Source organism: Eupeodes corollae, chromosome 3, assembly GCF_945859685.1.
Source record: "Eupeodes corollae chromosome 3, idEupCoro1.1, whole genome shotgun sequence".
In the NCBI taxonomy this organism is placed as follows: Eukaryota; Metazoa; Arthropoda; class Insecta; order Diptera; family Syrphidae; genus Eupeodes; species Eupeodes corollae.
This window is the reverse complement of record NC_079149.1, coordinates 13645732-13660821: the sequence shown is the minus strand read 5'-3', so window position 1 is coordinate 13660821 and position 15090 is coordinate 13645732. Positions and strand designations below refer to the sequence as shown.

The window sequence follows — 15090 nt, the reverse complement described above, 5'->3', positions numbered from 1 at the left end:
AAAGGATATACATGAAGACCAAATTTATGGCCGCTTCACGCTTTTTTTTGCATTCACCCTCACTTTTTCTTAAGTAATAAATAAAGCAACATGACGATGTTTTAAAAATGACCCATGACATAGCTAAGAACCTTCCTTTTTGTAATAAAATCGCTTTGATTATAGCAGTAAGCTTTGAAGTACCTGTACTGATGCACAAAACCACGCATTTTATTTCTGTCTACTCTACATCCATAACTTCTACTCGTTAACTTTTCACAAGACTGACAATTTCTCACAATTTCATTTCTGTTTAAAAGTGCACATTAAAAATAAAAATACATAAAAAAGAAATTAGAACTGGGAGTTTTGGCAGATAAAAAAAAGGCAAAACATTCCTCCTTATTTTATATGTACCTCAAATAAAAGACTTTTGCTTGTCGAAAACGTAGAAGGTAATATCCAGTTCCACAGTGTCCGTGTCGTTAACTTTTATGTATGAAAATTTGGACAGCAATTGCAGCAATCAAAAAATTTAAAACCTTACAAACAAAATTACAAAGACCAACATTTTTATATATGTATATGTTTCTATCTACACTGTAAATACAAAATTTTATTAAAATTTCATACGGACCAAATTGGTTTTTAATTTTCATTTCAGTTTGATGGCGCCGATTGTGGAGCTTTAACATATCAACCACTTCATTTGAACAGCCGTGTAAGTTCCCAATCTCTGATATTTCCGTACCTACAGTCGTCTTTAAATACATATGCCTGCTCGTAGATATGTTAGAGTTCCAACAATATACATTTTTGTCCTTCAACATTATTTTATCTGTCTTAAATAAACAGCTTTTCTTTTAGTATATCTATCTACCTGCCTTAATTTCAAACTTAAAATGAAAAAAAGAAATCCTCAAAAACACTATCAAGCTGCATCAATAATGATTTTAATATTTAATTTTGAAAAACCTTTACAGCACTTCCATCTGCTTCAAGAGGAACCATCTACAAGCATTGCGGAAAGATGCACTCGGAGTAGAATTAATTCAGCAATATTTGTCTCATCCGAGGGCCGTGGATTCGATTCAATCGAATTCCTTCGAAGACACGGTTCCCAGAGTGTACTTTGCAGGAAGGCACGTAGTGCCGAGAACATTACCGACAACGAACGAAAGGTAAAATCTGATTCAAGTTTTGTAACATGGCCATAAAAAAAACACTGTTTTCTATTCACTTCCGGTAGAAGAGTTTCTCTGAGAATAGACACTGGCGTACCGACGATGGAGAAATACAATCATCTGCAGGAGGAGGAGCAGACGGAAAAAAGGAAGGCGAATCAATAGAACTTAACGATGTTGGACCTGCTATCGTCGTCGCTGCTGCTAGAAATAACTGCAGTACTGAGGGAAATCATCAGGAAATCACCAATCAGTGTACTGCTGCTGTGACGTGCCATTCGGCGACAGCAGTTACCACAGCTAACGTCATTGTGGGTAGTATTTCCATCGAAACACCACCATCTCATCTCAAAGATGACATTACCGTCATGAAGCAACAATCGCAGGACGACACACCCATCACAATCACCAACAGCGCTGAATGCGGAGAAGATTACAAACAATCGGTTACAACAACGTCAACGGTGACAGCAACGACACCACGTCCACGGAAACTCGTCCATCAACGTTCTTCGAACGCGTCCGCCGGAAATTATAGCCAATCATCGCCGGGTGGTTCACCACATCAAAGTACCAAAAATTTAAGTTTAAAAAATGTCAAACAGCGAATTATAGCTTTGCCAATGGTTTCGGTTTCGGGACCATCGCCACCGCATGACAAGGACTATTTGTAACATTTACCATCAGAGACGTTCATCTAAAATACAATGCTTTAAAAATATCATCTCGTATATCTTCATACAAACCTACATATAATTATAAATATCATCATTTAAAAAACATAATAATCAATGTCTAAGGGTTGCGTATTTTTGTATGTGGGGAAAATTGTTTGAATTTTGTTTTTTGAGAGTTTTTCTTTCAATAATATGAATGTCTCTGAGCTACATAATAATAATTATACAAGGTGAAGTCGTAGATTTTGTAAATGCAGCCCGTACATGAGCAACCCAAGCTAATGGTTTAAGGTTGCCAAAGAGTTTTAAGTAAGCAGCAATACATAATTAGATTTTTTTATTTTTGAGCACGAAAAAGCATTAGAAATATCTCGAAAATGACTTTGACAGGCTTATGACCATTTCTGGGTTGACATGTTGATTGACGTATAGAAATTAGAAAAGCGATTTATATTATAAGGACAAACAACTTATTATAAGTCAATTATTTTGTATAACTTGTATAAAAATATAAGAAAGTAAAAATATATAAAATTTAGAAGAAATTATGAGTTTAGAAAATATAAGCAACTGAGTTCAAGAACAATTTTGAAAAAGGATACATTTTTGTATTTAAGCATAGTTAAGCGATTTTTAATATGTTTTCTTTATCACTCGTTGAGTTTTCCTTTGATAATGCAAATCAATTTATTTTTGATTTAGTTCTATTAAAACGTCGTTTTTCCATTTTTTTGTTTTCCATTGGGCATTATAAATTGATCAGATAGATTATATCGTCATCGGAATTTCTTATATATAAGAATGTCGGCTGTACCACAGAATCTGAAACTACTTAAGCTGCGATGTGGCATTGGCATTAAAAAAATTAGAAAAAAGATCAATTTTTGAAAAAATAGAAATGTCATACTTATTTCTAGCAACTTAGTTTAGCTTTTTTTTTTTTGGGTTTTAACTGAAATTTATTTTTGGAGTAGATGTGGATAGCAAAAACAGGGTTAAAGACTTTTATAACACTACATTACCTACACGGAGACAAATCGGGTATTTTGAGCCTGGCCTGTTATTAATGTCAGCTATCATTAGTGTTCATCATTTAACATTTTGTTTTTTGATTAAAAAGCTATTGCCAAAAAATCAATATTTATTTTGTTTGATATAAAAATCAAGTTATTTAAATAGTAAACTACTTAATTTTACCCAGAACTTTTATTTATGTCCAATTTAATTGTTTTCAATGATCATGGTATTTTCAATAAATAGCTAAATATAACCGTTCCAATTCAGTCATTTCATATTCCTTTTATACCCACCTGTCACTTTAACCTTAATTGATATATTTCAATCGGGAAATTTGTTTCAATGGTCGCATTCACAAAGCTAGTGGCTATGTAGTCAAGGGATTCTGATTGGCTAAATCTAACTATAAAAGTAGTTGCAATTTCCCCTCCGACGTAGTGTACAAAATTCGGCTACAAAGTTAGTGGAGAATGATTTTGACGTTTCACAATCAACTGCTCGGTAAAAACACACCAATTCAAAATATAATAAATCGTTCAGTATTTAAATACAAATCATTCCAATTGTGTCTTAAATTTGATTTTATTGAATTTAAAAACACAAAAGATAAGTTAAAGTTATCAAATCAAACATGTTTCTTATTTTATATATTTGCATTTGTCAATAATATGACAGATCCAGATTGACTAGCTTCGTAGTGTAGTTTTGCATTCACAAAGCTAGTTGAATTTTGACTACGTAGCCACTGGCTTTGTGAATGCGCCCAATGACAGATATTTTCAATAACCGCTATAACCGACCTGTCAAAAAAATTCCTATTATTGGTTCAATAATGAAGAAAAATGAAAGTTATAACTGGCCCTTAAATAAATCAAATTGAAATTGGCTTCAAACAAATTTTAATAAACAATAGATTTATGAATTTCAAACAAGTGTCAGGTTAATATTGTAAGTTTTTATTATGGAAACACATCATTAAATTTTATTTTACAGATCGGTCTCAGAGATCATTGAAAATGTCTACCATTGAAAAAGTTTTTCTGCTTGAAATCTATCTACTTATTTCTTCTGACAGAAGTCTTACATTAAAGTTGTATGTAATTGAAACACAAATTAGTTTTCTAGGAAGACAAGAAAGCTAGATTTATACCTCTACTTTGCCGACACTTTATTTTATTCAACAGGGAAAGTAGTTAATTTTTTTTCAAATCCATTCTTTTCCTTCAAATGTTTCTACTTTTGTTTTAAAAAAGGAGGCGTTCTTTTCTAAAAATTGGTTTCAAAATCCTTTTGCAAAAAATAGATTTATGAATTTCAAACACGTGTCAGGTTAATATTGTAAGTTTTTATTATTGAAACACATCATTAAATTTTATTTCACAGATCGATCTCAGAGATTATTGAAAATGTCTAACTGATTGAAATCTATCGGACTTATTTCTTCTGACAGAAGTCTTTCATTAAAGTTGTATAAAATTTAAACACAAATCAGTTTGCTAGGAAGACAAGAAAGCTAGACTTATGACACTACTTTGCCGACACGTCAACTGAAACTGATTGAAATCTATCGGACGTATTTCTTCTGACAGAAATCTTTCATTAACGTTGATTGAAATTGATACACAAATCAGTTTACTAGGAAGACAAGAAAGCTAGACCTATGGCACTACTTTGCCGACACTTCAGCTGAAACTGGAATTGATTGAAATCTATCGGACGTATTTCTTCTGACAGAAGTCTTTCATTAAAGTTGTATGAAATTGATACACAAATCAGTTTTCTACTAAGACAAGAAAGTTAGAGTAAGAACACGTCTTTACCGACACATTATTTTATTGAAAAGGAAATTAGTTGAATTCTTTTATATCCATTCTTTTCCTACAATTTCATCTACTTTTCTTTTAAAAAATGAGACATTCTTCTCTAAAAATTGGTTTCAAGATCCTTTTGCAAAATTGTTCCTTTCTCAGATCAACACAATTTTTCCTGGAATGCATTTTTTTTTTCAAAAACTAAAGCAACATGTAAATATTAACACAGTTTAAGCTCAATGTAAATGTACCAATCTTTTTTTTAAATTTTCGATACATATTATTTGAAAGTTTTGTAAAACAAAAGAAAAATCACTTAAAAATAATTTCTAAAACAAAATATCTAAATTTAAAAAAAAAATCTCTTAATTTTTTAATTTAAGTGTATAACTATAATTATTGATATGCGACTGAAAATAAGTTAATTCATATTAAAACAAATTATGTAAGTCTATTATACTAATATAATTAATAATTATGAATAAAAACAGCTTTAAGAAAATATCATATATTATTTCGATTTCTATCTATTATAAGAAAACTTGCCAATATTTTACAACATCAACAACAAAAACGTCTATGTAAAGCACTTAAAATATATTAATTTTTTTAATTTGTTTTTAAATATTTGCTGTATAAAATTATATATCAATGATAGAATTATGTATATCTTTAATTACAAAAAATGGAATATGTATGTATAAATAAAATCAAATGCAATGGAATATAAAACTTTAATCCAACATCAGTTTAGCAATTAAAAAATATTCCTCTTTCTTAAAACTTATAACGTACCTTAAACCTACTAAACTTCTAAAATCTTCTTCTCTTTTCCAATTCTATAGTCTATAAATTATACTCGATCCTAAACGACATAACTTTCGTATAAGAATATATTGTAATAAATAAGAATATCTTAATATCTCCTTATCGTATATAAACCTTCACAAATAACTCGCAGCTTATTTCTTAATGTTTAAGTTCACAAGCCAGCCAAAGCATAAGAATAATGGTTAATTGCTAATGTTAATAAAACTGAGTACATTACTTTAGTTTTTTTTTGTTTACATCTTGTTAACAAAGTAATTATTCTACTTAACCTCAATTAGATTGGTATTCCTCGTTTATTCTTATTCCAAAAATACAATGAAGTCCATTTCCTCGATGGGTTATTCTGATTTCAAATAAATACAAAAAGAAAACAAAAAATATGCTATACTGATGTGCCTTACCTTTGTAACATTATTGTTTTAATTATTTAAACTATTTCTTTTGTTAATTTTTCTTAATTTTTGTTTAAAAAAAAGAACCATAAATTATTCAGAATACAAACGAAAAAACAATGGAAAAGAAAAATTTCTAAATGGGAACCAACATATTGTTCATAAGACTAAATTGTATAAACTTAAGAAGGAAAAACAAACAAAAAATTTAAAAAATATATACATATTTATGTACCTACTAGGTATCTATACATTTAAACAAAATAAAAAAATTAAATAATTATAAATGTTGTCAGAAATATTGTTTATTTGCTCCTACACGGGACCATTCAGTGTCTTGTTCACACGAAAGAAAATTGTTATGTTTAAGTAAACTCAAAATAGTCTATCAACTTTTAAATTTAGATTAATATTATTATAAATAACAGCAATGTATAAAAACAAACAAAAAAGAAGAAAAAAAAACAAATATTTAAATTTAAGATGATTTGTTTATAAACAATTAGATTAATTGCTATTTTATTAATTTCTTTTATTATTCTTGTCAATTTTAAATTATAAACAAAAAATAAAATTTAGAATTAAGAACATGTTTTTTTTATTTATCATATTTGAAGTCATCAACCTTCGTGGAACGTAAATTAATTCTACCTACGCCCTAACGTAAAATAGGGGGCGTGGTCGTTCTTATTAACAATTGTATTTAATAAAATTTAGTAAACAGGTGACTAGTTATGAAGTGCGAATTTATGTAGACACTAATTTGTATTTATAAAATATTTTCCTATAAATTATAGGAAAACGTCAAAAAAAAACGTGCCACAATATCTGAGTTCAATCACGTCCTGGCTAGGCTATCCTGGATATGTGATTTTTAGATACTTTATTCAACGAGTTGGATACCTAAATTAAGATACAAACAACTTTCAGCTGTTCACAAAAAAGGAGACATTTCACAACCCAAATTATTGTAAAATAATGCACTGGATTTTTAACAAAATATATGAAATCAATTTTATGGTTTCTTTAAATATAACCATGTGTTGAATCAGCTTTTGTGTCAGATACCCACATAAACTCCTCCACTTTTGACTATTTTTTTGAAATCCTAACGGTTTTGGATTAGTCATTCTTTTACACGTACAAAACTAACAAAAATATACCCGGATATTAGATTATCCGGGATTATCTGTCTGAAATTGAACGCAGCCAATGTGTAAATATGTGACATTTAGCTCTAATTGTCAAATCTTCTGTTTTTTTTTTAAATGCCACGAAAATATAAATTCGGCTTGTTATTGATAAATTGAATAAGGGATACACAGTTATCATTTTGCAGTTTCAAAAGTAAACATAAATAAAACACGTCATACAAATTATTTTTTTCATGATAATTCAATTTATTATAAATTTTGAACGTTGATATTAATTAATTGTTGCAAGTGTTGATTCTTTTGAGATAATTTTTAACCATTTTTTGACACTTATTGGGCGGTTTCAGCCATAACTTGATAATTGTTGGTTTTTAAGTGCTAAAGTGTTTAAGGTTTATCTGTGTTTCACTTAGGCCCCATTATAAATAGCGAATAGAACGTTCGACTAAAAGCGAATGTTTTAGCGAACTTCGGTAATATCGGTATTATCGTTGGCTAGCTTCCGCATTCGCTTCAAAATCAGTGCTGCCAAAAATAATTGCATTGAAATAACATATGTTAAATGTCAAATAATGTCAATGCTTTAATTATTGTAAAATTTGTTTTCTCATATTGTGATTTGCGTTCTTCAATAAATTGTTATTTGTTTACTAAAAATTAATTATAATGTTAAGCAACGTGGATTTGTTTTTTGAAGAAACTGATTCTGAAAGTACGAGGAAGAAAATATTACGATGGGTAGAATTAGGAGAAATATTTGACAATTTGAGCGGTTAAATTAGCGAACTCTCGCTATTTGTAATTCGTCGATAACTTAATTCGCTAAAGTTTTGACATTTAAAGCCAACTTAATTTGAGTGAATCGCTATTTCTAATACGAAATTAGCGAATTCGCAAAGTTTTAAGTTCGATTCGCTATTCAAAATGGGGGCCTTAGACCCACAAAAAAAAAGTCCAGCGATTTCAAATCGCGTGACCAGTTGTGGCCAGTTGATATCTGTTGCAAATGAAAAATACTTTATATAAAATCTACTGTTCTAATTATATATGATCACTTATGTTTTGTAAAATATGTTTTGACTTTGAAATAAAATTTGTATTATTCTGTTTTTGTTCAACGTACGAAGAAGTTGTTTAATTTAAAAAAGGAAAACTCTAGAAACATTCTTCAAGGAGACGAATATTTCATCAATATCATCACGACGAAAATTACGCAGCCAGGAAATGTCTCTTACAATAAAACAATATTCGCTCAAATTGAGTGGCATTTGGCACCGTCTTGTTGAAATCAAATATTTTCCAAGTCATATTCTTCAAAAGCAGGCAAAAAAAGTTAGTTATCATATCACCATAACGCTCCGAATTGAGGGTGGCAGTCGTTCCTTTGTCATTTGCGAAGAAGTAAGGTCCAATCGCACCTTCGGACCCAAGAGCATACCAAACATTGGCTTTTGTGGAAGTAATTCCCTCTCTCAGAACCTCAAATACACAATTTTGTTTATAACATACTGACCGAATAAAAAATATGCTTCGTGGCTGAAGCAAATTGTGTTCGAAAAATCGGGCGCCTTCCACCGCCTGTTGTTCAAGCAACCATTCGACGTATCTACGACTTTGTGAATGGTCAGCTGGCTTCAGTTGTAGTGTGAAATGGACTTTATGTGGATGTAGTTGTAGATGCAAATGCGAAATACGCCATAATGCGCCGTAAGACAGTCCTGATTCCTGACAACGACGAGGAATCGTCGCATTCAGTTCTTCCGCAACACTTTCACTTACAGCTTACAGCAGTGATATTTTCAGTGTAACGACCAAACGATGATGAACAGGGCTTACAATATCTGTAACTAATCTAATCTCTTCTTTCTTTACAATTTTGACAATTGTTTGTGTAGTTGGACGATTATGTAAACCATAATCTCCTGTTAGAGCGCGAAATGTTTCTGTGGTGGAATCACCATGTGTGAATCAATTTTTGCGATATTTAATCAATATATTTTCGTAAATGACAGAATTCCAGTTAGACTTTGACAAATGTCAATTTGCAGCCCTATACTTTTGAAAACGGCAAAATGGATAACCCGTTACATTATGATACCATTCTGTCTCATTTTCAAATTTGCTGTTTTTGTATATGTCAAGAAAAACAAGAAATTCCGGTTATGATTGATAAATGGAATCAGCAATACAAAAAAGGGATCGATATAAATTACAATTACGACTCGGTAGGCAAAATGAAATGTAGGATTTAAACTTTTCTAAAGAATTCGGTCAATCACAATTTGATTTTAAATAAGCCTCTAAAAATTTCAAAAACAACTAGAAACCCGTATTTGTTTTTACACTAAAGTAAAGCAAAACATTTCATTTGACTATATGTATGTATATACATTTTTCATAAACCTCGAATTTCATGGTTTTGGAGTTGATTTTTAGTGCTGATTTCGAATCACAACTTCGATTTTAACTATTAGCTCTAAAAATACTCATTTTCAACAACATTTCCCTATTTTTATCAGATTCTTTAAAAAACAAAAGACAAAAATAAGTTGCAAATCGTTTTGCCTTTTTCTGTTAAACATTTTAGCCAACAAATAGTTCAGTGTTCCTTTATGATTTATGGATGACAGTTGACATCTAATAACTTATAAAGATTTTTCCAAAATTTTAAGGTATACTATAAATAATTTAATTGAATATTGAAGACGATTATATTGGAAAATAACTACTTTGTTAAAATATAGCCTCAAAAAGCATGAAATTGTATTTTTTCGAACTTTAAAACGTAAGATCTCAGAAACTTGACGTTATACAGTCCAAAAACTGCATCGGAAAAGTGCAATTTATTTGACAGGAACATAATCTTAGTGACCAGTGTAATTTGTGTAATATCAGAAATATCTAAATCAAATTCATTCAAATTCTTACTAGTTCAGTTAAAAATTGTATATTTATTTGTAAATCCTCAATTTTATAGGTTTTTTGGATTTAATCTGCATTTTCCATGAGTACCGTCATTATTTTGAATTCGGATAATTATCCGGATAAAACAATGAGACATCAAACTGTCCCGCCTAGTGAGCACCGTCCATATTGATTTAAAAATTGTTTCAACAAACAGTTCTTAGTTTGTTTTGACATTTACAAACCCTAAATGTCAGCTGTCAATCCTCTGCTTCTGCACCTGCTTCCATCATCAAAAACAAAAATGTTTTGCGTCTGAAAAAATAACTTGAGTGGAAAAAATAAACAATATCGAATTGGGGGTATGTTGATTTCATTTCTTCAATTATTTCTATTAATTGTGTATCCCGGATTCAAAGGTTTTCAACATAACTGTGATAACAACCCAACATGCTGCCCGGAATTGGCGTATTTGGAACTGGAGCTGTGGCAAAAGTCCTTGTGCCCCTGCTGCGAGAAAAAGGCTTCCAAATCAATGCAATCTGGGGTCGAACGTTAAAAGATGCCGAAGAAACAGCCCGCGAACAAAAAATACCCTTTTTCACAAACAAAATCGACGATGTGCTCCTCAAGAAAGAAGTTGACTTGGTTTTCATCATATGCCAACCTTATCTCCACTCGGAAATATCTGTCAAGGCTCTGGGCATAGGGAAACATGTTGTTTGTGACAAACCAATGGGTCTGAGCCAAGCGGACGCAATCAAAATGGTTCGAGCCTCCCAATACTACCCAACGCTCATCACTCTGGTCAACCATTCCCTGAGGTTTCTGCCAGCAGTGACTCATTTGAAACGTGCTCTCCATGAGGAAGTGATTGGACCAATTCAAAACATCACATTGATTGACGTTCGAGTGCAGATGGGATCGCTGTTTCCCGACAAATTCGATTGGATGTGCGACGCAGCCATGGGCGGCGGGGCTTTAAATCTTGTCGGAAGCCATGTCGTCGATTTGGTGAGTTTTTTACTTAATCAAAGAGCAATAAGAGTGCATGGCCTGGTCAAGGCCTACACAAAAACTACTGCGGCGGTGAATGGCATTCGCCAGATATCTGCTCCAGATTTCTGCAACTTCCAAATGGAACTCGAAGGAGGGACTCTGGTGACGGCGACTCTGCACAGTCATATGATGGCTGCGAATTCATTCGTCCAAGAGATCATGGTTTGCGGGAAGAATGGGCACTTAGTGGTGCGAGGCGGAGACCTATTTGCCCTCAGAGCGAAGGAGGACAAACAGGTCAAAGAGGAAGCTATCTATGTTGACGTTCAGGATCTGCATTTCTCGACTTCAGACACCCACCTACCCAAGCCCTACATCAAGGGACTTTGTAAGATGGTGGGAGCTTTGAAGGAGGCTTTCGCCCAAAAAGACTCTTCGTGGGTCAAGGAGCCCGTCCAAGTTGCTGCAACCTTCGAGGATGGCCTCTATGTTCAAGCAGTATTGGAGGCCATACGCAAGTCGAGCGACAGTCGTACCTGGCAACGGGTAGTCATAAGCTCAGACTCGCCCACAAACCATGACAAAATCATGCGATTCGCACGGATGGCTGCAATGTAGAAAAACAACCGAGAAGAAGACACATCAAAGCACGAAAGACTGCTCAAGGTGAAGGCGTTTTCTAAAAACTAATTTATTTTCATTGCAAATACACACACCCTAGACTTAGACGTATATAAAAATAAAAAATAAATAGTTTTAAGCTTCAACAAGAACTCGCTTTTGTTTCTCTTTCTCCTTGACTCTCTTTGGTTCTTCGCTCGCATCGTCAGCAACAGGTTCATCCGCAGGTACCTCAGGCAACTGAATGACGGCGTCGTCATCGATTTTGTTTGCTGCATTCTTTTCCGCCTCATCGGCATTTACCAGATCATCTAATTCAGCTAGGACATCTTCTTCATCTTGGTCTGTCAGAGCTCCCGATAGTATTGAATCGATTTCCTTCTGTTTCTCGGCTCCTTCTCTCGTTTCGTCCATAATATTCTCAATTTCTTCGATGTTCATTAGGTCATTGGCTGCTTTAAGGGCTTCGTTGCCCATTCGCAGTTTGTTCACAATATCAGCCTCGATTTGTGCGAATTCTATGTCTGAAGCGAGTTTTTCGATGTTCTCCAACTGGACGTCTGTATTTTCGAGGAGTTTCTCTTGGTACTTCTTTTTTCGCAGAAGTAATTTTGCTCGTCTGAAATAGGGAAATGTTGTTTAGGATATTCTCAGTTCAAAACTAGAAGTTTTATTACTCTTTTCGTCCCATTTGTAGACATTTTTTAGCTTGCTCACGATCCTTTTCGAGGTTCAATTCGACTCTCTTCTGATACTGCTTGAGACGATCTCTTTGTTGTTTCAATTGCTGTGTGGAAGGAAATTTATGAATAGTTGGAATAAAAGTTCATTTGAGCTCACTTGCCAGCACAGCACGGTCTTGGTCCGTTATTCTACTTTGTGGCTTTTTACTTTTCCCAAACAGAGCACCCATTTTTAATAATTTCGATTTAATTTTGAGTTTATTATTTGTTTTTCTTTTTTTCAGGTTCAAGTAGAAGATAAGAAATTGCTCATCATATTTAATCTCTGTATTTTCTTGTTCTTTATTTAACTGACAGTTCAGTGACGTATGACAGCTGGAGCAGAAAAACAAAAGTAATAAAGTTCTGTTCACTTCGAAAGAGAGCTTAAAATGTGTACCCTGTTCTTAGACTCTGTTTGTTGTTTAAAAGAACGACAAAAGTGATTTTTTTTTCATTTAAATTTGTTAAAACGCAGACTTTTTCATTTTCCACGGAAAAATTAATTGATTTGTTTTTGAAGATTAATACAATATTTCGAGAAATTTAACCCTCAATGCCTGATATAAGTGGTTTTTGATTTGGCAGATTGTGAAAATTGTGTTTAAAATATTTCACGAATGTTTTTATTTAAGCACAATATTTAAAGATTTTTGTGAGGAATAAGAGTGTGATTGTTTATTTTTTGCTTAAAGTGATTGTTTTATGTTCCTGACGGATATCAATTCTTCTAAACAGTTGGGGCCTGATTATGGGATTCGCGGCGAATCATTTTGCTAGCGAGTTTACCGCTTTTCAATTATTGCTTTCCCTTTCGCCTTCTTCGTTTGAAATTCTACCGATTAACGAATTCGAAGGCGAATTTGAAATGTCATAATGTTTGTTGGCGAGTTGAAATCCGTCAGCTTTTTTCTGGCGAATTTACAGGCGAAAGTTATTTATTATTACTTACTGTTCGATTTCGTGGATTCTTTTTTGATTGTAATTATATAAAAATGTTAACTAGCTTTATTTTAATTTTCTTATAATTTATCCACAATTCACAATAAAATATAACATTTTAAAATTCATTCAAGGAACGATAAAAACAAGCAAACATCTACATACATCAATTTTTGGCTCTCGTGGAGTTTGGGAAGAAAAATAAGGGCATTGTAACGGGAGCACTCGTCGGTCCTGAATATGGGCTAAAATAAGTTTAATTAATATTAAATATTTAATATTGTTTATTGAATAAATTGCCACAAATTTCACAAATTCAATCAAAACAAAACAAAATTTGTGGAAAGCTGCCAAACCAACAGTGTCAAGTCACTGGAATATTGGAAGAAAAAGTCAAAACGAAAGTGTTAAATCACTGGAATATAGGAAAAACTATTTTCGTTTAGATTCGTCAATAAGGAAGACGCTAGTTGAATTTGAAAGGTCGAATTGAAAACGATCCGCCACGAACCTCATAATAAGGCCCCTGATTCCATTCTTTCAACAAATTAAACGATCTGATCGACTGAATTGTGTTTCAATTTAATGCGATTCCAATCCATGGCAAATTTCTTTCAAAAATAAACGTCCGGTGGATTTCAATCATGATATTTTTTAAAGTTACATAATTTGTTAATGATCCTATATAACCTGTCAAAAAATGTCCAAAGATAAATTTCAATAGTGACAACCAATGATATCTAAAACTGAACGCCGATTGCAGGAATGGAATGCCAAATTCGAAGGAATAGGTATTTGAGAATTACTTTTTCATTTAAGGAATTATTCTTATTCTTAGAAGTTCTGTCATTTTCAAAGGGCATTACCCGTAAAAAAGAGCAAATATTTTGTTTAATGACATTTTTTTAAAGCTGTTGAGCTGTCAGACAACGCAAATGTTCAGATAATTGAACTAGAGCTTCCGTTTGGAGTCACATTACGTTACATTACGTTCTTTTCCTTACGATTGTCAAACGAAACGTCGAAGCTCCATTGTGATAGCATGCATTGAATTCATATGGCTGAACTCGGAAACGTCAGGCGAAGCTGAAGCGTGTTGGTGATTCAGCCATTTATTTCTATTGTTCGCACAGAACACATCAGAATATTATTATCTACAATAAATTTGCACACAATAAAGGGGTTATTACTATCCTTAACGAGTTTAAATTTAAAACACAGAGGAGAGGTGAGAGTAAAGTGACGGAAATTACTCAATGTGCGAGGGAGGAGGGTTCTAAAGTATAAATTGACAAAAAATTATTGTGAAAACATCGGAAAAGCAACGAAAGATATGAGACATTACGGCTATTTTTGAGCGATGTTTATGTTTTTGGTAGTTTATCACCTAGCATTGTTATTGGACAACCTCTGTCCAAATATACGCTCTTTTTTTTGGATTCTGTCCAATATACAGACAAATAAATAAATTAAAGAGTAATAAAGTTAAGAAATTCTTGAATACCTTTGAATTCCTTTTTTGACATCTCAGCTGTTTTTGAGCAGCTGTTATTTTACACGTAAAACAATAACAAAAAGGTATCGGGGTATCCTACCTGTCTAAGATTAAACGCAGCTAATATGGACGTCATTTGCATTGAACGTAGCTCCTCAAGCAAGCTACAAGTCCATAACGAATTGTATTTTGTATTTTATAGAATTATTACGCAAAACATAAAATGGAATCGTGCACAAAATGAATAAATTAAAGAGTTATAAAGTTCAGCTTTCAGTAGAATAAAAAAACATGAAAAATTGTCATTTTGACATAAAAATAATTGACTTGACAGTTGGAAAGATTTTTCTTGACTAACTTTG

General features: G+C 32.5%; 3 protein-coding genes across 12 annotated transcripts in view; 2 read left to right on the top strand and 1 right to left on the bottom strand.

The window, feature by feature from the left end:
- Window positions 1–5957, top strand: part of LOC129952972 (uncharacterized) — a 141520-nt gene extending 135563 nt beyond the window's left edge. For all 10 annotated transcript variants that reach the window (XM_056065963.1, XM_056065962.1, XM_056065972.1 and 7 more), the window contains 3 exons: window positions 644–700; window positions 963–1160; window positions 1229–5957. In XM_056065963.1, the coding sequence (XP_055921938.1) occupies window positions 644–700; window positions 963–1160; window positions 1229–1837 (864 nt within the window). In that variant the 3' untranslated portion in view covers window positions 1838–5957. The remainder of the gene's footprint in view (window positions 1–643; window positions 701–962; window positions 1161–1228) is intronic.
- Window positions 5958–10179: 4222 nt separating this feature from the next.
- Window positions 10180–11721, top strand: LOC129951279 (glucose-fructose oxidoreductase domain-containing protein 1). Its single transcript, XM_056063361.1, has 2 exons — window positions 10180–10311; window positions 10369–11721. Exon 2 carries the CDS (start codon window positions 10400–10402, stop codon window positions 11564–11566), a length of 1167 nt encoding a protein of 388 aa, XP_055919336.1. The 5' UTR covers window positions 10180–10311; window positions 10369–10399; the 3' UTR covers window positions 11567–11721.
- Window positions 11610–12608, bottom strand: LOC129951280 (charged multivesicular body protein 6-A). Its single transcript, XM_056063362.1, has 3 exons — window positions 12414–12608; window positions 12247–12356; window positions 11610–12188 (listed from the first exon to the last, which is right to left on the bottom strand). The coding sequence occupies exons 1-3, from the start codon at window positions 12480–12482 to the stop codon at window positions 11705–11707; spliced, it is 663 nt and encodes a 220-aa protein (XP_055919337.1). The 5' UTR covers window positions 12483–12608; the 3' UTR covers window positions 11610–11704.
- Window positions 12609–15090: the final 2482 nt, after the last annotated feature.